Below are 26,811 nucleotides of genomic sequence, written 5' to 3' on the forward strand. Positions count from 1 at the left end.
GTCAAAAAGAATCTTGCTGTGATGTATGTCATAGAGTGTTCTGCCTATGTTTTCCTCTAAGAGTTTGATAGTGTCTGCCCTTACACTTAGGTCTTTAATCCATTTTGAGTTTATTTTTGTGCATGGTGTCAGGGAGTGTTCTAATTTCATACTTTTACATGTTCCTGTCCAATTTTCCCAGCACCACTTATTGAAGAGGCTGTCTTTTCTCCACTGTATATGCTTGCCTCCTTTATCAAAGATAAGTTGACCATATGTGTGTGGGTTTATCTCTGGGCTTTCTATCCTGTTCCATTGATCTATATTTCTGTTTTTGTGCCAATACCAAACTGTCTTGATTACTGAAGCTTTGTAATATAGTCTGAAGTCAGGGAGCCTGATTCCCCCAGCTCCATTTTTCGTTCTCAAGATTGCTTTGGCTATTCGGGGTCTTTTGTGTTTCCATACAAATTGTGAAATTTTTTGTTCTAGTTCTGTGAAAAATGGCAGTGGTAGTTTGATAGGGATTGCATTGAATCTGTAGATTGCTTTGGGTAGTAGAGACATTTTCACAATGTTGATTCTTCCAATCCAGGAACATGGTATATCTCTCCATCTATTTGTATCATCTTTAATTTCTTTCATCAGTGTCTTATAATTTTCTGCATACAGGTCTTTTGTCTCCTTAGGTAGGTTTATTCCTAGATATTTTATTCTTTTTGTTGCAATGGTAAATGGGAGTGTTTTCTTAATTTCACTTTCAGATTTTTCGTCATTAGTGTATAGAAATGCAAGAGATTTCTGTGCATTAATTTTGTATCCTGCTACTTTACCAAATTCATTGATTAGCTCTAGGAGTTTTCTGGTAGCATCTTTAGGATTCTCTATGTACAGTATCATGTCATCTGCAAATAGTGACAGCTTTACTTCTTCTTTTCCGATTTGGATTCCTTTTATTTCTTTGTCTTCTCTGATTGCTGTGGCTAACACTTCCAAAACTATGTTGAATAATAGTGGTGAGAGTGGGCAACCTTGTCTTGTTCCTGATCTTAGTGGAAATGGTTTCAGTTTTTCACCATTGAGGACAATGTTGGCTGTGGGTTTGTCATATATGGCCTTTATTATGTTGAGGAAAGTTCCCTCTATGCCTACTTTCTGCAGGGCTTTTATCATAAATGGGTGTTGAATTTTGCCAAAAGCTTTCTCTGCATCTATTGAGATGATCATATGGTTTTTCTCCTTCAATTTGTTAATATGGTGTATCACATTGATTGATTTGCGTATATTGAAGAATCCTTGCATTCCTGGGATAAACCCCACTTGATCATGGTGTATGATCCTTTTAATGTGCTGTTGGATTCTGTTTGCTAGTATTTTGTTGAGGATTTTTGCATCTATGTTCATCAGTGATATTGGCCTGTAGTTTTCTTTCTTTGTGACATCTTTGTCTGGTTTTGGTATCAGGGTGATGGTGGCCTCGTAGAATGAGTTTGGGAGTGTTCCTCCCTCTGCAATATTTTGGAAGAGTTTGAGAAGGATAGGTGTTAGCTCTTCTCTAAATGTTTGATAGAATTCGCCTGTGAAGCCATCTGGTCCTGGGCTTTTGTTTGTTGGAAGGTTTTTAATCACAGTTTCAATTTCAGTGCTTGTGATTGGTCTGTTCATATTTTCTATTTCTTCCTGGTTCAGTCTCGGCAGTTTGTGCATTTCTAAGAATCTGTCCATTTCTTCCAGGTTGTCCATTTTATTGGCATATAGTTGCTTGTAGTAATCTCTCATGATCCTTTGTATTTCTGCAGTGTCAGTGGTTACTTCTTTTTCATTTCTAATTCTATTGATCTGAGTCTTCTCCCTTTTTCTCTTGATGAGTCTGGCTAATGGTTTATCAATTTTGTTTATCTTCTCAAAGAACCAGCTTTTAGTTTCATTGATTTTTGCTATTGTTTCCTTCATTTCTTTTTCATTTATTTCTGACCTGATCTTTATAATTTCTTTCCTTCTGCTGGCTTTGGGGTTTTTTTGTTCTTCTTTCTCTAATTGCTTTAGGTGCAAGGTTAGGTTGTTTATTCGAGATGTTTCCTGTTTCTTGAGGTAGGCTTGTATTGCTATAAACTTCCCTCTTAGCACTGCTTTTGCTGTGTCCCATAGGTTTTGGGTCGTCGTGTCTCCATTGTCATTTGTTTCTAGGTATTTTTTGATTTCCCCTTTGATTTCTTCAGTAATCACTTCGTTATTAAGTAATGTATTGTGTAGCCTCCATGTGTTTGTATTTTTTACAGATCTTTTCCTGTAATTGATATCTAGTCTCATAGCGTTGTGGTCGGAAAAGATACTTGATACGATTTCAATTTTCTTAAATTTACCAAGGCTTGATTTGTGACCCAAGATATGATCTATCCTGGAGAATGTTCCATGAGCACTTGAGAAAAATGTGTATTCTGTTGTTTTTGGGTGGAATGTCCTATAAATATCAATTACGTCCATATTGTTTAATGTATCATTTAAAGCTTGTGTTTCCTTATTTATTTTCATTTTGGATGATCTGTCCATTGGTGAAAGTGGGGTGTTAAAGTCCCCTACTATGATTGTGTTGCTGTCAATTTCCCCTTTCATGGCTGTTAGTATTTGCCTTATGTATTGAGGTGCTCCTATGTTGGGTGCATAAATATTTACAATTGTTATACCTTCCTCTTGGATCGATCCCTTGATCATTATATAGTGTCCTTCTTTGTCTCTTGTAATAGTCTTTATTTTAAAGTCTATTTTGTCTGATATGAGAATTGCTACTCCAGCTTTCTTTTGATTTCCATTTGCATGGAATATCTTTTTCCATCCCCTCACTTTCAGTCTGTATGTGTCCCTAGGTCTGAAGTGGGTCTCTTGTAGACAGCATATGTATGGGTCTTGTTTTTGTATCCATTCAGCCAGCCTGTGTCTTTTGGTGGGAGCATTTAATCCATTTACATTCAAGGTAATTATCAATATGTATGTTCCTATTCCCATTTTCTTAAATGTATTGGGTTTGTTATTGTAGGTGTTTTCCTTCTCTTGTGTTTCTTGCCTAGAGAAGTTCCTTTAGCATTTGTTGTAAAGCTGGTTTGGTGGTGCTGAACTCTCTCAGCTTTTGCTTGTCTGTAAAGGTTTTAATTTCTCCATCGAATCTGAATGAGATCCTTGCTGGGTAGAGTAATCTTGGTTGTAGGTTTTTCTCCTTCATCACTTTAAGTATATCCTGCCACTCCCTTCTGGCTTGCAGAGTTTCTGCTGAGAGATCAGATGTTAACCTTATGGGGATTCCCTTGTGTGTTATTTGTTTTTTTTCCCTTGCTGCCTTTAATATGTTTTCCTTATATTTAATTTTTGACAGTTTGATTAATATGTGTCTTGGCGTGTTCCTCCTTGGGTTTATCCTGTATGGGACTCTCTGTGCTTCCAGGACTTGATTAACTATTTCCTTTCCCATATTAGGGAAGTTTTCAACTATAATCTCTTCAAAAATTTTCTCAGTCCCTTTCTTTTTCTCTTCTTCTTCTGGTACCCCTATAATTCGAATGTTGGCACGTTTAATGTTGTCCCAGAGGTCCCTGAGACTGTCCTCAGTTCTTTTCATTCTTTTTTCTTTATCCTGCTCTGTAGTAGTTATTTCCACCATTTTATCTTCCAGGTCACTTATCCTTTCTTCTGCCTCAGTTATTCTACTATTGATCCCATCTAGAGTATTTTTAATTTCATTTATTGTGTTTTTCATCATTGCTTGGTTCCTCTTTAGTTCTTCTACATCCTTGTTAAATGTTTCTTGCATTTTGTCTATTCTATTTCCAAGATTTTGGATCATCCTTACTATCATTATTCTGAATTCTTTTTCAGGTAGACTACCTATTTCCTCTTCATTTGTTAAGTCCAGTGTGTTTTGAGCCTGCTCCTTCATCTGCTGTGCGTTTTTCTGTCGTCTCATTTTGCCTATCTTACTGTGTTTGGGGTCTCCTTTTCACAGGCTGCAGGTTCGTAGTTCCCGTTGTTTTTGGTATCTGTCCCCAGCGGCTAAGGTTGGTTCAGTGGGTTGTGTAGGCTTCCTGGTGGAGGGAACTAGTGCCTGAGTTCTGGTGGATGAGGCTAGATCTTGTCTTTCTGGTGGGCACGTCCACGTCTGGTGGTGTATTTTGTGGTGTCTGTGGCCTTATTATGATTTTAGGCAGCCTCTCTGCCAATGGATGGGGTTGTGTTCCTGTCTAGCTAGTTGTTTGGCATAGGATGTCCAGCACTGTAGCTTGCTGGTCGTTGAGTGAAGCTGGGTCTTGATGTTGAGATGGAGATCTCTGGGAGATTTTTGCCGTTTGGTATTACGTGGAGCTGGGAGGTCTCTTGTGGACCAGTGTTCTGAAGTTGGCTCTCCCACCTCAGAGGCACGGCCCTGATGCCTGGCTGGAGCACCAAGAGCCTTTCGTCCACACGGCTCAGAGTAAAAGGGAGAAAAAATAGAAAGAAAGAAAGAAAGAGGCTATAATATAGTGAAGTAAAATAAAGCTATTGTAAAGCAAAGCTATACAGACAAAATCTCACCCAGAAGCATATACATATACACTCACCAAAAAAAGGAAAAGGGGAAAAATTAATATCTCCTGCTCCCAAAGTCCACCTCCTGAATTTGGGATGATTCGTTGTCTATTCAGGTATTCAGCAGATGCAGGTACATCACGTTGTTTGTGGAGCTTTAATCCGCTGCTTCTGAGGCTGCTGGGAGAGATTTCCCCTTCTCTTCCCTGTTCGTACAGCTCCTGGGGTTCAGCTTTGGATTTGGACCCGCCTCTGCGTGTAGGTCGCCTGAGGGCGTCTGTTCCCCACCCAGACAGGACGGGGTTAAAGGAGCAGCTGCTTCGGGGGCTCTGGCTCACCCAGGCCGCGGGGAGGGAGGGGTACGGAGGAGGCGGGGCGAGCCTGCGGCGGCCGAGGCCGGCGTGACGTTGCACCAGCTCGAGGCGCGCAGTGCGTTCTCCCGGGGATGTTGTCCCCGGATCCCGGGACCCTGGCAGTGGCGGGCTGCACAGGCTCCCGGGAGGGGAGGTGTGGAGAGTGACCTGTGCTCACACACAGGCTTTTTGGAGGCGGCAGCAGCAGCCCCAGCGTCTCACGCCCGTCTCTGGGGTCCGCGCTGATCGCCGTGGCTTGCGCCCTTCTCTGGAGTTCGTTTAGGCGGCGCTCTGAATCCCCTCTCCTTGCGCGCAGCGAAACAAAGAGGCAAGAAAAAGTCTCTTGCCTCTTCGGCAGCTGCAGACCTTTTCCCGGTCTCCCTCCCGGCTAGCTGTGGTGCGCCAACCCCTTCAGGCTGTGTTCACGCCGCCAGCCCCAGTCCTCTCCCTGCGATCCGACCGCAGCCCGAGCCTCAGCTCCCAGCCCCGCCCGCCCCGGCGGGGGAGCAGACAAGCCTCTCGGGCTGGTGAGCGCCGCTCGGCGCCGAGCCTCTGTGCGGGAGTCTCTCCGATTTTCCCTCTGCGCCCCTGTTGCTGTGGGATCCGCGCTGATAGCCGCGGCTCGCGCCCTTCTCTGGAGTTCGTTTAGGCGGCGCTCTGAATCCCCTCTCCTTGCCCGCCGCGAAACAAAGAGGCAAGAAAAAGTCTCCTGCCTCTTCGGCAGCTGCAGACTTTTTCCCCGGACTCCCTCCGGGCTAGCTGTGGTGCGCTAACCCCTTCAGGCTGTGTTCACGCCGCCAGCCCCAGTCCTCTCCCTGCGATCCGACCGAAGCCGGAGCCTCAGCTCCCAGCCCCCGCCCGCCCCAGCAGGTGAGCAGACAAGCCTCTTGGGCTGGTGAGTGCTGCTCGGCGCCGAGCCTCTGTGCGGGAACCTCTCCGCTTTGCCCTCCGCACCTCTGTGGCTGCGCTCTCCTCCGTGGCTCTGAAGCTTCCCCCCTCCGCCCCCCGCAGTCTCCGCCCGCGAAGGGGCTCCTAGTGCGTGGAAACCTTTCCTCCTTCACAGCTCCCTCCCTCTGGTGCAGGTGCCGTCCCTATTCTTTTGTCTCTGTTATTTCTTTTTTCTTTTGCCCTACCCAAGTACGGGGGGAGTTTCTTGCCTTTTTGGAGGTCGGACGTTTTCTGCCAGCGTTCAGTGGGTGTTCTGTAGGAGCCGTTCCACGTGTAGATGTATTTCTACTGTATCTGTGGGAAGGAATGTGATCTCCGCGTCTTACTCTTCCGCCATCTTCTCCAATCCCACCTCAATTCTCTCTTGACACTTGAGAAATGAATGGAGAATTATGTGTCCAATTCTTAATCTTTGGAGAGCCAAGCACAAAAGTGTTTTATAAGAGTTATCAGAGAAGAATTATGTTCTTTTCAGAATGCTCAATATGAAACAAGAAAAAAAAAAGAAAAGAAAAGTAAAAAGGAGCAAGGAGGCTTTCACATACGCCAACAGTAGAAGGAGGGGCTTACCAAGGACACTCCGTACCTCTGTTTATGAAGCCTCATACCTTATGCTGCCACAGGCTCTAGATATTGGCTGTGACAAGGCTTTAAAGTAGAAGGAAAAGAAATTGCAGGCAAATGGTTTCCCTTAAAGATTTCAAATTCTGATTGGTGGTTTAACCTCTCGGTAGGCTCAGCCCTTACAAAGAATCCAGCAAAGAAGAGGGATCACTGTCCTGTGCCCAGGGTACTAAACATTGAGAGTTCAGCCTCTGTAGCTATCGATGCCACTCATGTGGCATCACTGGGCTCTTTCCCACACCTCTTGAGGAAGGATCCCTCTCCACTGAGTGTTTCTACAGAAGTGCCTGTTGGAAAAGGAATGCATCTTTTTTTTTCTTTTTCTTTTTTTTAAAAATATCTTTATTGGAGTATAATTGCTTTACAATGTTGTGTTAGTTTCTGCTGTACAACAAAGTGAATGAGCTATATGTATACATATATCCCCATATCCCCTCCCTCTTGAGCCTCCCTCCCACCCTCCCTATCCCACCCCTCTAGGTGGTCACAAAGCACCGAGCTGATCTCCCTGTGCTATGCGGCTGCTTCCCACTAGCCACCCATTTCACATTTGGTAGTGTGTATATATGCCAATGCGACTCTTTCACTTTGTTCCAGCTTCCCGTTCCCCTGCTGTGCCTTCAAGTCCGTTCTCTACGTCTGCGTCTTTAAGGAATGAATCTTTAACACCCTAACTCTATTCTATGTTTCTATGAAAATGAACATTTCATAGGTTTCAAACCTTATGATTCTGAGGATAACCACAGCTGACAAGAGACTTCTGACAGATTTCAAAGGTAATGGGGATTAAAACCACACGTTGCAAACAGTTTTCTACTTACTTTCCCCTTAGTTAAGAAAACCTCCTGAAACATTAGCTGCTTTTTCTCATAATTTTAGCAGCCCAGGATTTCAGTATTTTGCGTCAGTACCAGGTGGAATACATAGGTATGTATGTACATACATAAACAAAGAAATCATAAAATGGGAGGAATCATGTACCTTGTTGATTATTGGTTTTAGAGGTATTCAGGATAATTGCAGCTTATCTGGGTGGCAAGGAGTTCGGATGGGCCTGATATTTTATATCCATCCATCCGTCTGTGCACCCATCTATTCCACACTTCAGTAGACTTGCAACAATTTTATGTCCCCTTGCTCCTCCTTATAATTTCCCTACTGATCTACTGCTTCATGGGGAGGAACCTCTCCTCACTCTTCTTACTGTTTCTAAGTCCCTAAATATCCCAAACGCATAAGTCCCTAAATGCTAGGGACACACAACTTGAGAACAGATAAACTGATTATAAACAAACCATGGCAAAGCTGAAGATTAACTTTAAAAAAACAGCACCTATGAAGAGAACCTGAAATGTTCACGACAAAAAAAATCATACTGCTCTAAAACTGATTTTATACTACCAGGACATCTGCTCTGAAAAAGAAGAAAGCAGCCTCTGACATCCGGGAACTGGTGTGACACTTACAGGTAGGTGGCAGGGCTGTTAAAGAAGCCAGGCCACCTTGTTCTCCTGCTGGACACATGAAGAACCTCACAGAACACCAGCCTCAGACAAGGGCGTTCTATGACTGACAAAGTGAGTCAAAACAAGCCACTTCATAGTTTTGTATAAGTCCAGACTAAAACAAAGTTCCTGTGCAACGAGTGATAGACCCGCCTTTTTCCACCACAGGCATCTCCCCGGCCTTTGACAAAGCAGAGGTGACAGGCACTCTTGCTGCACATTGCTCTGAAGTGCACATAATGTCTGGAAAGGATGAAGTGGGTGAAACAATGAGAGAGGTTCCTCTAGTGAGGGAGCAAGGATGCTTCCTTTCAAAAATTTCCAATTCCAAAGAACCACTTGAGAGATTTCCCTCACTCAGCTCCTTCTCTTTTGCATGCAGTCTTGCAAAGAAGCACCCACACACTGACTCATGATTGGGAAGGGAAGGCCTTTGTGGTTTAACCTGACTTTTAATCCCATATATTATCTCAGGCTAGCTCAGCAGCTGTTTGCTATTTTCAGTGAGTCAAATATGGTTGACCTCCTAGGTTCTGAGCATGGGAAATGTAATATTTCCAAGGGTACCAGTTAGAGGATGGTTTGGAAACATGACATGTAATCTGGCATCTCGATATCTTTATAGAAATGAATTGAGACAGGATGAAGGTAAAGTTGAAAGTTATGGGCAAAGTCTCTGAGGAAATAGTCTTACAAACCATCATCTAAAACTGAGGGAAATTATTGTAAAACATACGGAAAATGCTGGGTTTTCTATAGGTGTTTGGTTTCTGGAAATCTGTTACTTATGTAACTACTGTACCATGTAGGAATTAGTTGATTTTCACAAGTTGTGCCTCAACATTTGTCAGAGCATTGGTAGGTGCATTGGTAGCATTAGGTGGGTAGAAGGCAAAGATAATTATCGCCCCTCATATACTAGAAAACTGAGTCATAGTAATAAGTCGCTCAACGCTGCCAAAGCTTCATCAACAGGGCCCTGGAACTCACCCAGGTCTTCCCATCCCAGAGCTCTCTCAGTAGCTACCAAACTGCTTTCAGGCCAAGTAGTCTTTGGTTCTGAACCTGATAACATTAACAAACCTGGGAAAACACTGCCTAGATCATCTAATTCTTAGGTGGTTACAATAGGTAGTTGCTGTTTGAACGTGTAAGGACTCAACCCATCCTCTTCCTCAAAGGATGGTTCCCAGATACCCTACATCTTAATCATCAGGGGAACTTAAGAAAAGTGAAGATTCGAGATCCCACCACAGACTTACTACAATAGTGTTTCCGGTATGGGACTCAGGAACCTGCACTTTTAATAAGCTTTACAAGAGCTTCTCAATTACATTGTTTGAATACTACTGGTCCAGGGTAAGCAAGTGTTTGCAAAAAGCCACTCAAAGTTAAAGAAAAGATCAACACCCCCCCCCCAGCCCCTATCCTAAGTTGAGTTCAAAACACATTAGGAATAGTGTTGAAAAGGAAAAAGTGGCAGATGTTTCATTCAGGAGTCACCAAGCAAAAATTTCAGAAGGGCCCCTTAGTTTGTATTGGCTACAAAATAAATAGATCTCCAGCATAAAGGGATCCAGAGGTTTTTCAGATCCTCTTATAACAAAACTGCTGTTCTTATGCTCATGGGGCAGGGGGATGACCCCTGTAGTAATAGCGGGAACTAGTAGCTATTTTGACGTTAGCAGAATCTGTGGCCTTAGGTCTGGTCTTGATTGAAGCAGGGACTTAGGATATATTCTGGATTATTAAAATTGCTTCTAGGCCTGTGCTTTCAGAAAAGAAACAAATATACAGTAAGGGTAGATAGAAGCAATGCAATTTTCTTATTAGCAATGGCTGCCTAGGAATCTTGGGAGTCTAATATTATATATTATTATTTTTTAAATAGAAGGGTCACCTGTAAAAGTTATTTCAAGCATAGCTTGGACTTTGTATTTTATAGCTATGCTTCAGGCAATCTATTTCTTTTCTTCCTGTATATGCAGTAGTTTTAATCAAGGTTTTTAAGCTATCAATGGCTAAAATTAACCAAGTGTGATGAAAATAATGGTACAAACCAGTCTGTTACCCTAAAGCAGCATTTTTTAAACCAAGCCCTAGGTTCTGAATGCAAAAATCTCTCATGAACTAATAAAGGAAACACAAGGGAGTGAGGGGCCTGCAGTAACAGAGCTAAGAGGATCAACAGCCTGTTTAGCATTTAAATCTCAATTATTCTCACTTTCACTACTGAAACTGATAAGTTTCAATTCTTCCACAATTGTATAACGTTTGAAAACTCATAGCAAAATCACTAAAATTACTAAATTTTAAAAAGCCATTCTAGGTTACACAATATAAACTAAGGCAAGCAAGCTGTGTAAAATCTCTCTTTACAAAGGTCTCATTTGGGATCTGAATGCAGTACAGAGAACCAGACAACTGGTATGAAGCGAAGTCAAGGAACCTTTTAGCTTCCTTTTCCCAAATGGTCATCTTGAGCACAGATGTTTAAAATGTGCTACAGATGTATAAATCAAGGTATATAGCTATTTATAAAATTAAAATTCCATTGATCAAAGGTGAAATATTTACATTTTTACCCCACTCTCTTCTTGGCAAATAATAAATTAACTCTACTTACCTGAAATTTATTACCACTGCTTTCATCACTACCACTTCCTCTTTGCCATCAATATTTTTAGGGCAAACACAAAGTATGAAATATTGTTAAAGAAGTAAGTACTTTATCTTTTGAAGTCATATTATGAAGAAAATAGGTGAAATAAAAAACCCCTCATTTTCTCCCTTTTTTTCCTCTTTGTTTTTAACTTCTGTTTGGATGTAAAATGTTTAATAACTGGAAGCCAAATATCCGTTGATGAGAAAAGAAGCTTCCAATATTATCTTACAAACTGTGCTTGCGTATCACCAGAACAAAATAATAACTATAACTATTTAAACTTAAAATTTGATAAAGTGCTCTAAATGTATAACCTCTTTTTAAATTGGGTACTGCAAATAGGAATTTTTTAAACCAGGTACAGACTATGAATATAAAATATCCCATGTTAGCAATAACCTTTTGTGTTTTTTAGTGAGATCTTTTCAAATTAATCTTTCAACACTCATATTAAGAAATCCCCGTTCTTGTCTGTTCTCAAATTTAATGACAGCCTTCTGCATTTGTGATATTGAGGATTAGAATGAGGTAATGAATGCACAAACTTGGCCAATTTAGCTTGCCTCCAGTCCACAAAATTAATGCAACTGGTTTCCTAGTGGAAAAGCTTTTAAAATTTAAAATTCTGTTTAGGATTTCTTAATTGACTATTCAAGATATAATGCTAATTACCAGTATAACAAAAGATTAAAATAAAGAGAAGAGCCTGGCACGTTGGGGGGTGGTGAAGACTTGCTGAGGAAGGACTGCTCGTTAGGCAGGGGTGAAAGCCCTTGACCTCAGCAGCCAGCGCCGGGAGAGGTGTACTCCAGAGGAAGCTGCCTGCCCAATCCAGGAGCCATAGGCTGTCTTGATTCCCTCTTGTTTTTTCACAGTGCAAGGCCATTCCTTCTGTCCCATGTAATTTGCAGCCATTATCATAGATATTAGATGTGGAAAGACTTGCCAGCTTATCTAATTTCCCAGCCCTTCGCACAGAATGCCTATTGAATATGTGAGGCAGTTGTTAACAAGCGCCTGTGGAAGCCAGCCTATTAGCAGTCACGGTCATTAACCACCACCTGGGGGGCAAACAACATCCAAAGATCCTTAACACATAACCATAAGCGGAAAAATAAATAATGAAGGAATGTCGTATTCAAGACATTTGACTAACTGTCAAATAATGAGGTTTATTAAAAACCTCCATAGAGCTTCAACATGGCGGAGGAGTAAGACATGGAGATCACCTTCCTCCCACAAATACATCAGAAATACATCTACACGTGGAACAACTCCTACAGAACACCTACTGAACGCCTGCAGAAGACCTCAGACTTCCCAAAAGGCAAAAACTCCCCATGTACCTGGGTAGGGCAAAAGAAGGAAAAAAAAAAACAGAGACAAAAGAATAGGGATGGGACCTGCACTTCTGGGAGGGAGCTGTGAAGGAGGAAAGGTTTCCACACACTAGGAACCCTGGCACTGGCAGAGACAGGGGATGGGCACTGGGGGGAAGCTTCGGAGCCACGGAGGAGAGCGCAGCAACAGGGGTGCAGAGGGCAAAGCAGAGAGGTTCCCGCACAGAGGATCAGTGCTGACCAGCACTCACCAGCCCAAGAGGCTTGTCTGCTCACCTGCTGGGGCGGGCGGGGGCTGGGAGCTGAGGCTCGGGCTTCGGTCGGATCGCAGGGAGAGGACTGGGGTTGGCTGCGTGAACACAGCCTGAAGGGGTTAGCGCACCACAGCTAGCCGGGAGGGAGTCCGGGAAAAGGTCTGGAGCTGCCGAACAGGCAAGAGATTTTTTTCTTGCCTCTTTGTTTCCTGGTGCACGAGGAGAGGGGATTCAGAGCGCAGCCTAAACGAGCTCCAGAGACAGGCGCGAGCCGCGGCTATCAGTGTGGACCACAGAGAGGGGCATGAGACGCTAAGGCTGCTGCTGCCACCACCAAGAAGCCTGTGTGCAAGCCCAGGTCACTATCCACACCTCCCCTCCTGGGAGCCTGTGCAGCCCGCCACTGTCAGGGTCCCATGATCCAGGGACAACTTCCCTGGGAGAACGCACAGCGCGCCTCAGGCTGGTGCAACGTCATGCAGGCCTCTGCCGCCGCAGGCTCGCCCCACATTCTGTACCCCTCCCTCCCCCCAGCCTGAGTGAGCCAGAGCCCCCTAATCAGCTGCTCCTTTAACCCCGTCCTGTCTGAGTGAATAACAGACGCCCTCAGGCGACCTACACGCAGAGGTGGGGACAAATCCAAAGCCGAACTCCAGGAGCTGTGTGAACAAAGAAGAGAAAGGGAAATCTCTCCCAGCAGCCTCAGGAGAAGCAGATTAAATCTCCACAAACAACTTGATGTATCCTGCATCTGTGGAATACCTGAATAGACATGAATCATCCCAAAATTGAGGCGGTGGACATGGGAGCAACTGTAGAATTGGGGTTTGCTTTCTGCATCTAATTTGTTTCTGGTTTTATGTTTATGTTAGTTTAGTATTTAGAGTTTACAGTTTATTATCATTGGTAGAATTGTTTATTGATTTGGTTGCTCTCTTCCTTTTATATATATATATATATTTTTTTCCTTTTTCTCTTTTTGTGAGTGTGTATGTGTATGCTTCTTTGTGTGATTTTGTCTGTATAGCTTTGCTTTTACCATTTGTCCTAGGGTTCTGTCTCTCCATTTTTTGTTTTTTTCTTCAGTAGAGTTTTTAGTGCTTGTTATCATCGGTGGATTTGTTTTTTGGTTTGGTTGCTCTCTTCTTTCTTTTTTTTATTACTTTTAATTTTTTAAATTTTTAATAATTCTTTAAATTTTAATAACTTTATTTTATTTTAATTTTTCTTTCTTTCTGTTTTTCTCCCTTTTCTTCTGAGCCTTGTGGCTGACAGGGTCTTGGTGCTCCGGCCAGGTGTCAGGTCTGTGCCTCTGAGGTGGGAGAGCCGAGTTCAGGACATTGGTCCACCAGAGAGGTCCCAGCTCCACATAATATCAAAAGGCAAAAGCTCTCCCAGAGATCTCCATCTCAATGCTAAGATACAGCTCCACTCAACGACCAGCAAGCTACAGTGTTGGACATCCTATGCCAAAGAACTAGCAAGACAGGAACACAACCCCACCCATTAACAGAGAGGCTGCCTAAAATCATAATAAGTTCACAGAAATCCCAAAATACACCACCGGATGTGGTCCTGCCCACCAGAAAGACAAGATCTGGCCACATCCACCAGAACAAAGGCACCAGTCCTCCCCACCAGGAAGCCTACACAACCCACTGAACCAACCTTACCCACTGGGGGCAGACACCAAAAACAACAGGAACTACGAATCTGCAGCCTGCGAAAAGGAGACCCCACACACAGTAAGTTAAGCAAAATAAGAAAACAGAGAAACACACAGCAGATGAAGGAGCAAGGCAAAAACCCACCAGACCAAACAAATGAACAGGAAATATGCAGTCTACCTGAAAAAGAATTCAGAGTAATGACAGTAATGTGATCCAAAATCTTGGAAATAGAATGGAGAAAATACAATAAACGTTTAACAAGGACCTAGAAGAAATAAGACCAAACAAACAATGATGGACAACACAATAAATGAAACTAAAAATTCTCCAGAAGGAATCAATAGCACAATAACTGAGACAGAAGAACGGATAAGTGACCTGGAAGATAAAATAGTGGAAATAATTACAGCAGAGCAGAATAAAGAAAAAAGAATGAAAAGAATTGAGGACAGTCTCACAGACCACTGGGACAACATTAAACGCACCAACATTCGAATTATAGGGGTCCCAGAAGAAGAAGAGAAAAAGAAAGGGACTGAGAAAATATTTGAAGATATTAAAGTTGAAAACTTCCCTAATATGGGAAAGAAAATAGTCAATCAAGTCCAGGAAGCGCAGAGAGTCCCATACAGGATAAATCGAAGGAGAAACACACCAAGATACATATTAATCAAGCTAAAAAAAATTAAATACAAGAAAAAATATTAAAAACAGCAAGGGAAAAACAACAAATAACATACAAGGGAATCCCCATAAGGTTAACAGCTGATCTTTCAGCAGAAACTCTGCAAGCCAGAAGGGAGTGGCAGGACATATTTAAAGTGATGAAAGGGAAAAAACTACAACCAAGATTACTCTACCCAGCAAGGATGTCATTCATATTCAGCAGAGAAATTAAAACCTTCACGGACAAGTAAAAGCTAACAGAATTCAGCACCACCACACCAGCATTACAACAAATGCTAAAGGAACTTCTCTAGGCAGGAAACACAAGAGAAGGAAAAGACCTACAATAATAAACCCAAAACAATTAAGAAAACGGTAATAGGAATATATATATCAATAACTACCATAAAGGTAAATGGATTAAATGCTCCAACCAAAAGACATAGACTGGCTGAATGGATACAGAAACAAGACCCATATATATGCTGTCTACAAGAGACCCACTTCAGACCTAGGGACACAGACTGAAAGTGAGGGGATGGAAAAAGATATTCCATGCAAATGGAAGTCAAAAGAAAGCTGCAGTAGCGATACTCATATCACACAAAATAGACTTTAAAATAAAGACTATTACAAGAGACAAAGAAGGATACTACACAATGATCAAGGGATCAACCCAAGAAGAAGATATAACAATTGTAAATATTTATGCACCCAACATAGGAGCACCTCAATACATAAGGCAAATACTAACAGCCATAAAAGGGGAAATCGACAGCAACACAATCATAGTAGGGGACTTTAACACCCCACATTCGCCAATGGACAGATCATCCAAAATGAAAATAAAGAAGGAAACACAAGCTTTAAATGATACATTAAACAAGATGGACTTAAGTGATATTTATAGGACATTCCATCCAAAAACAACAGAATACACTTTCTTCTCAAGTGTTCATGGAATATTCTCCAGGATAGATGATATCTTGGGTCACAAATCAAGCCTTGGTAATTTTAAGAAAATTGAAATCGTATCAAGTATCTTTTCTGACCACAACACTATGAGACTAGATATCAATTACAGGAAAAAATCTGTAAAAAATACAGACAGATTGAGGCTAAACAACACAATACTAAATAACCAAGAGATCACTGAAGAAATCAAAGAGGAAATCAAAAAATATGTAGAAACAAATGAGAATGAAAACACAACGACCCAAAACCTATGGGATGCAGCAAAGGAATTCTAAGAGGGAAGTTTATAGCAATACAATACTACCTCAAGAAACAAGAAATATCTCAAATAAACAACCTAACCTTACACCTAAAGCAATTAGAGAAAGAAGAACAAAAAACCCCCAAAGTTAGCAGAAAGAAAGAAATCATAAAGATTGGATGAGAAATAAATGAAAAAGAAATGAAGGAAACAATAGCAAAGATCAATAAAACTAAAAGCTCGTTCTTTGAGAAGATAAACAAAATTGATAAACCATTAGCCAGACTCATCAAGAAAAAAAGGGAGAAGACTCAAATCAATAGAATTAGAAATGAAAAAGGAGAAGTAACAACTGACACTGCAGAAATACAAAGGATCATGAGAGATTACTACAAGCAACTATATGCCAATAAAATGGACAACCTGGAAGAAACTGACACATTTTTAGAAAAGCACAACTTTCCAAGACTGAACCAAGAAGAAATAGAAAATATAAACAGACCAATCACAAGCACTGAAATTGAGACTGTGATTAAAGATCTTCCAACAAACAAAAGCTCAGGACCAAATCGCTTCACAGAAGAATTCTATCAAACATTTAGAGAAGAGCTAACACCTATCCTTCTCAAACTCTTCCAAAATATAGCAGAGGGAGGAAAACTCCCAAACTCATTCTAGGAGGCCCCTATCACCCGGATACCAAAACTAGACAAAAGATGTCACAAAAAAAGAAAACTACAGGCCAATATCACTGATGAACATAGATGCAAAAATCCTCAACAAAATACCAGCAAACAGAACCCAACAGCACATTAAAAGGATCATACACTATGATCAAGTGGGGTTTATCCCAGGAATGCAAGGATTCTTCAATATACACGAATCAATCAATGTGATACACCGTATCAACAAATTGAAGGATAAAAACCATATGACAATCTCAATAGATGCAGAAGAAGCTTTTGACAAAATTCAACACCCATTTATGATAAAAACTCTCCAGAAAGTAGGCATAGAGGGAACCCACCTCAACATAATAAAGGCCATATATGACAAACCCACAGCCAACATGGTTCTCAATGGTGAAAAACTGAAAACATTTCCTCTAAGATCAGGAACAAGACAAGGTTGCCCACTCTCACCACTATTATTCAACACAGTTTTGGAAGTTTCAGCCACAGCAATCAGAGAAGAAAAAGAAATAAAAGGAATCCAAATCATAAAAGAAGAAGTAAAGCTGTCACTGTTTGCAGATGACATGATACTATACATAGAGAATCCTAAAGATGCTACCAGAAAACATTTAGAGCTAATCAATGAATTTGGTAAAGTAGCAGGATACAAAATTAATGCACAGAAATCTCTTGCATTCCTATACACTAATGATGAAAAATCTGAAAGAGAAATTAAGGAAACACTCCCATTTACCATGGCAACAAAAAGAATAAAATACCTAGGAATAACCCTACCTAAGGAGACAAAAGACCTTTATGCAGAAAATTATAAGACACTGATGAAAGAAATTAAAGATGATACAAACAGATGGAGAGCTATATCATATTCTTGGATTGGAAGAATCAACATTGTGAAAATGACTATACTATCCAAAGCAATCTACAGATTCAATGCAATCCCTATCAAACTACCAATGGCATTTTTCACAGAACTAGAACAAAATATTTCACAATTTGTATGGAAACACAAAAGACCCCATATAGCCAAAGCAATCTTGAGAGAGAAAAAGAGAGCTGGAGGAATCAGGCTCCCGGACTTCAGACTATACTACAAAGCTACGGTAATCAAGACAGTATGATACTGGCACAAAAATAAATATAGATCAATGGAACAGGATAGAAAGCCCAGAGATAAACCCATGCACATATGGTCACCTTATCTTTGATAAAAGAGGCCAGAATATACAATGGAGAAAAGACAGCCTCTTCAATAAGTGGTGCTGGGAAAACTGGACAGCTCGTGTAAAAGAATGGAATTAGAACACTCCCTCACACCATACACAAAAATAAACTCAAAATGGATTAAAGACCTAAATGTAAGGCCGGACACTATCAAACTCTTAGAGGAAAACATAGGCAGAACACTCTATGACATACATCACAGCAAGATCCTTTTTGACCCACCTCCTAGAGAAATGGAAATAAAAACAAAAATAAACAGATGGGACCTAATGAATCTTAAAAGCTTTTGCACAGCAAAGGAAACCATACACAAGACGAAAAGACAACCCTTAGAATGGGAGAAAATATTTGCAAATGAAGCAACTGACAAAGATTAATCTCCAAAATTTACAAGCAGCTCATGCAGCTCAATATCAAAAAAACAAACAACCCAATCCAAAAATGGGCAGAAGACCTAAATAGACATTTCTCCAAAGAGGATATACAGCTGCCAACAAACATATCAAAGGACGCTCAACATCACTAATCATTAGAGAAATGCAAATCAAAACTACAATGAGGTATCATCTCACACCAGTCAGAATGGCTATCATCAAAAAATCTACAAACCATAAATGCTGGAGAGGGTGTGGAGAAAAGGGAACCCTCTTGCACTGTTGGTGGGAATGTAAATTGATACAGTCACTATGGAGAACAGTATGGAGGTTCCTTAAAAAACGGAAAATAGAACTACCATACGACCCAGCAATCCCACTACTGGGCATATACCCTGAGAAAACCATAATTCAAAAAGTGTCATGTACCACAATGTTTATTGCAGCTCTATTTACAATAGCCAGGACATGGAAGCAAGCTAAGTGTCCATCAACAGATGCATGGATGAAGAAGATGTGGCACGTACATATAATGGAATATTACTCAGCTATAAAAAGAAACAAAATTGAGTTAATTTTAGTGAGGTTGATGAACCTAGAGTTTGTCATACAGAGTGAAGTAAGTCAGAAAGAGAAAAATAAATACCGTATGCTAACACATATATATGGAATCTAAGAAAAAAAAGAAAAAAAATGGTTCTGAATAACCTAGGGGCAGGACAGGAATAAAGACGCAGACCTACTAAAGAATGGACTTGAGGACACGGGGAGGGGGAAGGGTAAGCTGGGACGAAGTGAGAGAGTGGCATGAACATATATACACTCCCAAATGTAAAATAGATAGCTAGTGGGAAGCAGCCACATAGCACAGGGAGATCAGCTCGGTGCTTTGTGACCACCTGGAGGGGTGGGATAGGGAGGGTGGGAGGGAGACGCAGGAGGGAGGGGATATGGGGATATATGTATATGTATAGCTGATTCACTTTGTTATAGAGCAGAAACTAACACACCATTATAAAGCAATTATACTCCAATAAAGATGTTAAAAAAAAAAAAAAAACTTCCGTAGAAACTAGATTCCTCTTATGTCTGGGGATATAGTTAAAAGGGCTCGAAACAATAAATGTTGGCTGCTTTCTTTCCTTTTGTGTAGAAACATCTCAAAATGGGCTCTTCTCACACCAGAGACAGAGCACACTTCAAGAGCCAACCTGAAGGATTCTTAATTTAGGTGCCATGAATTTAATTAATATGAAACAGCACAGCATATACTTAATTAACATAAGACAACATTTTTAGTATTCCCCTGGGACAGTGTGAGTTTTGAGACATTTTAAGCTGGCTACAAAGCAGAAACTAGAAAGAGGATATAGCATTATTTAATATATGGTATAATTCAGGCTCAAATCCAGGTCAATCAGTCCTCAAGTTGATTTGCAGGTGTGAGGCTGGGTGTGTGTCTTTGGCAAATCAGGCTGCACTGATCGTAAAGCCTACATGAACTAAGAAGCTGCCACTCTTCACTGTTTTCAAAAAAATCTCAGGGATGTGAAGATAGCAGAGAAGGAAAACAGGTTTTGCAATCATACAGAGCTGGTTTCAGATTGTACTGCACTTCGTGCTAGTTAGGAAAATGCTCCTAGGCAGTCTTAGCTTGTTTCCTCATCGGTAAAACAGAAACAGCAATATCTACTCATGGATGTTAAGAGAAGATAAAACAATGAATGTAATATCTTGTAGATCCTCAATAAATATTAGCTTCCTTTTCCCCTCTGAGAATTCTATAGTTGCATTTAAATGACAGATTATTTAGGTGTACAGCAAAAATTTATTCCAGGTAAATTTGCGTGACTCAAAATGCAATCAAGTTTTCAAAATACTTCTAACAGAGCAAGTTTTTTAAGTGCCAAGCAATTAGAATTGCTTCCTTCACAAATCCTTGAGTTTAATAGCAAACCGATGCAAAACTTAATGTTGGAGAAGAGGCACGCTCGTGCATCCTGTTTTCCCCATTTGAAGAAGGTGGTACCTTGGATCTAACAGCTTCCTCTCTTCTGTAGAATTCTCAAAACTCTTCAAGCTGCTCCTCTTCAATAAGCACTAAAGAATCTGTAGGTCACTTCCACTCTTCTCCAATACGGTGGTAATTCATTTAGATATTAAGGATAATTAAGCATTACAACACATTTGATATTTAACGATTAAGAAACACCATTAACCACCATGGATGAAACTACCATTGGCTTTAAACTCAGTCTGAACTTCTTTATCTTCTAGCTCTCTTTCAGGTAGCTCTTCTACTAGAATTCATTTAATTGTTCATAATATTAATGAGGTACTCACAATATCCAAAAGCAGTACCTCTCCTTTAAATGAAAAAAAAAAAATTAGTATTCCTATAGTCATGCATACCCAGTGCTAAATATTTGAATAAAAGCAGGAAAAAAGGTCAATACTTTGGACATCGCCAAATATTCTAGGTACTAAGCTTAGAGTAATAAAATACGTAGATAGGTGACTTGTAAATTCAGCTCCACTCTTTTAGGTTCTAGATACTTCCTGAATAATATGGCTTATAGAATGAAAAAAGCTATATGCTCACAGTTCAATTAGAGATCCAAAAGAAAGAAAGCATAACTCCAGAGGGCGTCCCAGTGACTTATAATTACATGGATTATATTTTTAAAAAATATGATCCAAATCTTGACTAAATATGAAATCAGAATTCAGTAGTATTCAAAAAATAGATAAAATCCAAGAAAAGCCAAGAAATATTATGCTATTTGACAAAAGAATTAAAAAAAATAAAAGCAGCGGTTTACAAGAAAGGTTGGTGGGTATGAGAAAAAGGTCTTTATACTTATTATATGGCATGGTTCTTTTCTGGTGCAGACACACACACGCACACACACACACACACACACACACACACACATACACCCCATAATAAGGGAAAGCAAAAGGGAATGATTAGTTCCTTTACAAGATACATAAACACATTAGCAGGCAAAATTAAACTCTTTAGTTCCAGGACACACTTTGTAAATGTCCCTGAAGGCCTGTGACCCGAGGCACAAGGAAGCACATGCCATGACAGGAATGGCATCATATGTGCCTCTGTAATTGTCAACAGATGTGGCATGCCAACAGAGTAGAAGCACAGCTTCCACTTAACACACGCTTTTTGGTGACTGACAGGCTGGGAGTCTTAGAAAAATGAAGGTTTGATGAATGAGGCATCCTGCTTAATTGTGCTAAACTGTTTAGTTCCAATTTTCATAAACAGATTCAAGAGTTGAGAAATAGGAAACCTCTTCCTGATTCTCTCAAGAAAAAAGAAGGGGAGGGACAGGAAGGAAATGAAAGAGAGAAGCACAAGATCATGTTGCCACGGGATACTTAAATGACTTAAATCAGGCATTTATGTGGTTGTATTAGCAGAAATTGAAATAAAATTGTACCAAGACCGGATGTTAAAAAATATTAAGAAAATACATTCCTTCACTGCTGAGATATTCTCATCAATTTGCTCCCTACATTTTAGTCATGTCAAAGTAACAATCTTTTGAACAATTTAAAATCCATAGCTGACCTTTACTCATGTTTGTTTGATATAGGCAATTCTGTGCTATTTAATCTCTTGCTCCTAAAAGGCAGAGGTAATCTCATTCTCCTTCATTTGAATCATCTCTGCTTTATATCAAAAGCAATTTTCACTTCTGGAAAAATATGGGCTTTAGGTTATGGAGTCTTAACACTAGAATAAGCTTAGAAAGGTAATTGCCCCATTCTTAGGTCAGAGAAGATGCCTACTATATATATTTTTGATGCGTACTATCTGAATATCACTGTCTGGTATGAGGCTCCTTGCCAACGGAGAATACCTAGTCAGTCCACAGCACAGAATCTAGAGCCTGATGTTGTCCAAGAGAGTCAATGAGAGTGCCATCTGTGTCCTTGGCCACGAGCCAGTTGGCTTTTACACATTCACTTATATAATCCTCCCACCAACTCTTCTTCACCCATAACCAATTTACTTTGGCTGAATAGGAACTGTAAAGAGACCTCAAAATCCCAGAAGCATCATTTGACATAGAAGAGCTACTAATGGTATTAACATTTGACTTTTTTCTTCTTTGCTTTCTTCTCTGCAGTGTTCACCATGTCGGAATGAAGTGAGTCATGTGTTTTCCTAAATAATGCCGCTGAACCAGTAAAGTATCAGGGTCACTTGAAGTGAATGCCAGCAGTTTCGTCACTCATTTATGTAACCACAAAGTAACATGCGAAGACCCAAAGGTCAGTGAGCAGCAATGATACTCATGCATCTTTTGCAGTATTTCCTAGAATATTCAACCATATGCCCAGTCACCCTCTCTACTGGGTCTAAATACACGAAAGCATGTTCATAGCAAGGCCTCTTTGGTAATTTTTTAAAATATAAAACTAACCCCCAAACACTGAAACCACTTATTGAAGATCAACTGTGTAGAGAGCAATTGACTTTCAAATACATTATCACTTATCAAAGACATTCAATTCTCACAATAGTCCTGTGGAATATTATTGCCCTCATTTCACAGATCAGGAAACTGAAGCTCAGAGAAGTTAAATGACTTGTCAAAACCACACTGCTATAAAACTATGAAGCCTGTTCCTCTTTTATGACACTTGCTGCTTCTCTAAGACAAATGTTACGTAAGTGGTCAGAACAATTCAAATGTTAAAGGATGTCTCTGAGTCTTTAGTGATGTTCTTCCTCATCGCCTTCTTCTTGGATAAATACACAGTGTATCTGTAGAGCGTGTTCCTATAAATAAGTCTCCTAAGTTTTCCCATTTGTAGAGGTAAGGAGAGACCATGGGGTGGAGGTGGCAGGAGAGAACACTTCAGGTGTTCAATCATGCGGATTGCTGGGAGCGTGGCATCAACTTATCCAGCTCCGCATCTGCCTGGTCACCTGAGTGTCTCAGGTAAACTGTGCCAGAAAAGTCTAGCAAATGCTTTTCTTGCCCTAAACTCATCTTAGGTCATGAAGAGCTGAGGGAATAGGTATTACAAATTCAGGGTATTTTTAAAAATTGCTTCTGGGACTTCAATGCTGTCCTTCCTTATCTGCTAGATGGCAGAGGTTTTATGTATTTTATATATCTTGAATCAGGTCTCAACAGTGAAGATAAAGGTAGTTACTGTGTTCATCTGCACAGCACCACTTCTCCCCACTTTAAGGATTACACACCTTGACAACAGGGGTGAACAAAGGAGCCAGGCTGGGCCACTGTGATTTTCCCAACTGAGTTGGATTTGATGAATTACTTGGCTCTTCTGTGCTTAACAGGATGTAAAGATGTAAGTCTTGAGTTTTGAGCTGCATAAGGCCATAGTTCAGCCTCTAAGGGGACAGCTGGCTTGAGAGAATGAAGGCACCAAGAAGGTGGAATAAGCACCAGAGAGAGAGTATGTGTCCTAACAGCATCCCATTGCTGGAGTCCGTAAGACCAGATCCAGCCCTACTCTTCCTGTGGCTCGCTCAGATTCTCCATTTTTGCTCCAGGTCGTCTGAGTTAGATTTCTGTCACTTAGTACTGAAGGAGTCTGGACTAATACAGAAATTATGCTTTAATAACTGAAATAATAACAATGGCTTCTTGAGAGTTAACTTTGTGCCAAGCGTTTCACTCAGATTGTCTTTACTTTTTTCTTGAATATAATCACACAAGGCAGGTATCACCCTTTTATTTATGAAGAAATTGAAGTTCCGAGAGGTTAAATGACTTTCTTAAGGTCACACAGCTAGAAAGTAGTAGAGCAAGATTTTGAATCCATTTCTGCTTGACTCCTAAATCCATGCTCTTAACATCTAGGCTATGTTTTACCTCAAAATGGTTTTCAAGTCTGGCTGTATATTGCAATCTCCTGGGGGGCTTCTAAAACGGGGTGTGCTCAAGCCCTCCCTCAGGCCCCATGTTTGCACAAGTACAGCAGGCACCTTTCACATGGAACGCAATGGACTTGTGCTCTGGGAGGTTGCGGGTCCTGAGGCATGAATATGTTCTATGGTAAACGTACCCCCTGAACTTGTGCAACTGTTGTGACTTTGTAGCCAGACCAGTTAAATCTGAATCTTTGGAGGTGGGGCGCCAGTGCTGATATATTTTTAGAAGCCTCCAGGTGATTTTAAAGTTCAGTCAAGGGTGTGAACCACAAGTGTAACCTGAACACGTATCTGGGTCTACACCAATACAAGATGAGAAATTACAGCAATTGAAGCTAACATGCCAAATGACTACAGTTATCTCAGATAAAATCTTCTGTCAGGAATAGTGAGTGTGGAATCACTGACCCCTCCATCTATGCTTTGCACTATAGTGTTGACTAAAGATATTAAAATGATATCTATGAGTATCTTCATTCTTTAAATATGGCATCAGTGATACTTAATAAACTATTTCTGCAAAAAATGTGGATTTTGTATAGATGTGTCCAGCAAACATTTCCACTTAGGTTTAAACCTTCCATAACTGGGTAGTTTTGGGTATTGATGAAAGCCATGCCTATCTCTACATAGGATTCTGTTCTCTCAATTGTCAGGAGACTATTTCAGCCATTACAACAAGAAAGAAGGAAGGAAGGAAGGAAGGAAGGAAGGAAGGAAGGAAGGAAGGAAGGAAGGAAAGAAAGAAAGAAAGAAAGAAAGAAAGAAAGAGAGAGAGAGAGAGAGAGAGAGAGAAAGAAAGAAAGAAAGAGAGAGAGTTGGAAAGATGTCCGAGGAAGAGCCAAGAAAAAAGATCCCTTTGGTTTCAGAAAAATCTCCTGAAAAAGAGGAAGGCTTATCAGGGCCTGAAAGCCAACCAGGCAAAGCAGGTGCTTTTGCAAAGGAAGGAGCAGAGGAAAGGAAAAGAGATCAAGTTTAAGCGACTAGAATGGTTCCTACATGATTCCTGGCGGCAACTATGTGACAGGGTGTGACTCAGACAACTAGAAGTGAAACCTCACGGCTTGGAAGTGCCAGATAAACATTCCTTGGCCTTTGTTGTACGTATCGAAAGGATTAACGGGGTGAGTTTACTGGTGCAGAGGACCATTGCAAGACTTCGCCTGAATAAGATTTTCAGTGGTGTCTTTATGCAAGTAACCCCTCAAACCATAAAAACGCTTTGTATCGTGGAAACTTATGTGACCTGGGGATTTCCAAATCTGAAGTCTGTTCGGGAACTCATCTTGAAACATGGACAAGCCAAGGTCAAGAATAAAATCATCCCTCTGACAGACAACACAGTGATTGAGGAGCACCTGGGGAAGTTTGGTGTCATTTGCTTGGAAGACCTCAGTCACGAAATTGCCTTCCTGGGGAAGAATTTTCAGGTGATCTCAGGGTTCTTGCGCCCTTTCCAACTCTCAGTGGCCCGTCACGCTACCAAGAATAGAGTGGGCTTCGTCAAGGAAGTGGGCTCACCTGGCTATCAAGGTGAACGCATCAATCAGCTCATCCAGCAGCTGAACTAAAACCAACATATCTGAAAGCACAGTGCATTGGAAGCATGTGTTTTTGTTTCATGGAATTGTTATCCAGTATCTTCAAGGAAGATTATTTTCTGCTATATCTTCAGAAACTGGAGGGGAAGGGTCAGGGAAAAGATGGTGATGTTCAGGGCAGGCACTTTTCATCCCACTTCAGTTCCAAGAAAACGTTCCTGTGTGTTTTCTGCAAAGACTGCAGTCCACCTCTGAAACCAGCAAAGGACTTGTGCCATGGAGGAGGGAGTCATGTTTTATCACACCTATCCTGGGATTTAATGTTGGTGAACAAATGAATACCCACACATGAATACAAGACAGCAGTGGACCAGGCCCAGGGGCATATTGAACCTGGGGTATCCAAAGGCTTTGTTTTAGAAAGAACTTGAAATACAATTAGAAAGAAGTATATTAAAAAAAAAAAAGAAAGAAAGAAAGAAAGGAGGAAAGGAAGGAAGGAAGGGAGAGAGAAAGGAAAGAAAGAAAGAGAAAGGGGGAGGGAGGGTGGGAGGAAGGAAGGAAGGAAAGAAAAAGAAAGAAAGAAAAAAGAAAGAAAGAAAGAAAGAAAGAAAGAAAAGAAAAAGAGAAAGAAAGGAAGAAAGAAAGAAGCAGAAAGAAGAAGATGAAGAAGAAGGAGAAGAAGGAGGGACAGATAGAGGGAGAGAGGAAGGAAGGGGAAGGGAGGGAGTAGGGAGGAAGGAAGGGAGAAAGGAAAGAATACTGAGGACATACTTCATAACTAGTCCTATTATAGGCAACAGCTTGCCAGATCACAAACGATCCACAACTAATAGATTTCACAGAGCTCAACCATATTTGATTTATGCATCACGAACTGGAAGGACAATTAAGATAGCAAATGTCATACTGTAAAAGAAAGTTTAGTTACCATGAATTATGCAATCTCACACTCTCTTATAAAAACGAGATAATAGGGAGACTTAATTCACTGTGTTAGAAATTCCCATGAGGGGAATGTACAAGAATATCAGGTTAAGTGGTCATTTTTGAACTTTAATACTGAGCAAAGGAAGGATCTTAAGCCAATGAAAGTACCCAGACTAAGGAGTCTATTGTACACAATTGAGATGTAACTCATTTCTATAGTAAAAAGTCCTTACCCAATCAGAACTCAATTTTACCAAAATCTCTTGAATTGTGATGCTTTTCCTGTTGTTCCCATAATCCTATGCTTATTAATTAAATTGATAAGCATATTTTTAGTAGAG

The 26,811-nt window shown here is 40.7% G+C and overlaps 1 protein-coding gene and 1 pseudogene across 4 annotated transcripts in view; one reads left to right on the forward strand and one right to left on the reverse strand.

Annotated features, from left to right (window-relative positions):
• The window catches only part of CPQ (carboxypeptidase Q), a 505,229-nt gene that overhangs the window by 48,057 nt on the left and 430,361 nt on the right, over positions 1–26,811 (reverse strand). The window contains exon 8 of one of the 4 annotated variants that reach the window (XM_057532251.1): positions 4,328–4,432. The exons of the other annotated variants lie outside the window; for them this stretch is intronic. Within the exon in view, the coding sequence (XP_057388234.1) occupies positions 4,377–4,432 (56 nt within the window). The 3' untranslated portion in view covers positions 4,328–4,376. Of the gene's footprint in view, positions 1–4,327; positions 4,433–26,811 lie in introns of those variants that run through there. 4 annotated transcript variants of the gene reach the window in all.
• Positions 24,826–25,570, forward strand: LOC103002220 (60S ribosomal protein L7-like 1; annotated as a pseudogene).

The sequence above is a fragment of the Balaenoptera acutorostrata genome, chromosome 17 (assembly GCF_949987535.1).
Source record: "Balaenoptera acutorostrata chromosome 17, mBalAcu1.1, whole genome shotgun sequence".
Lineage (NCBI taxonomy): Eukaryota > Metazoa > Chordata > Mammalia > Artiodactyla > Balaenopteridae > Balaenoptera > Balaenoptera acutorostrata.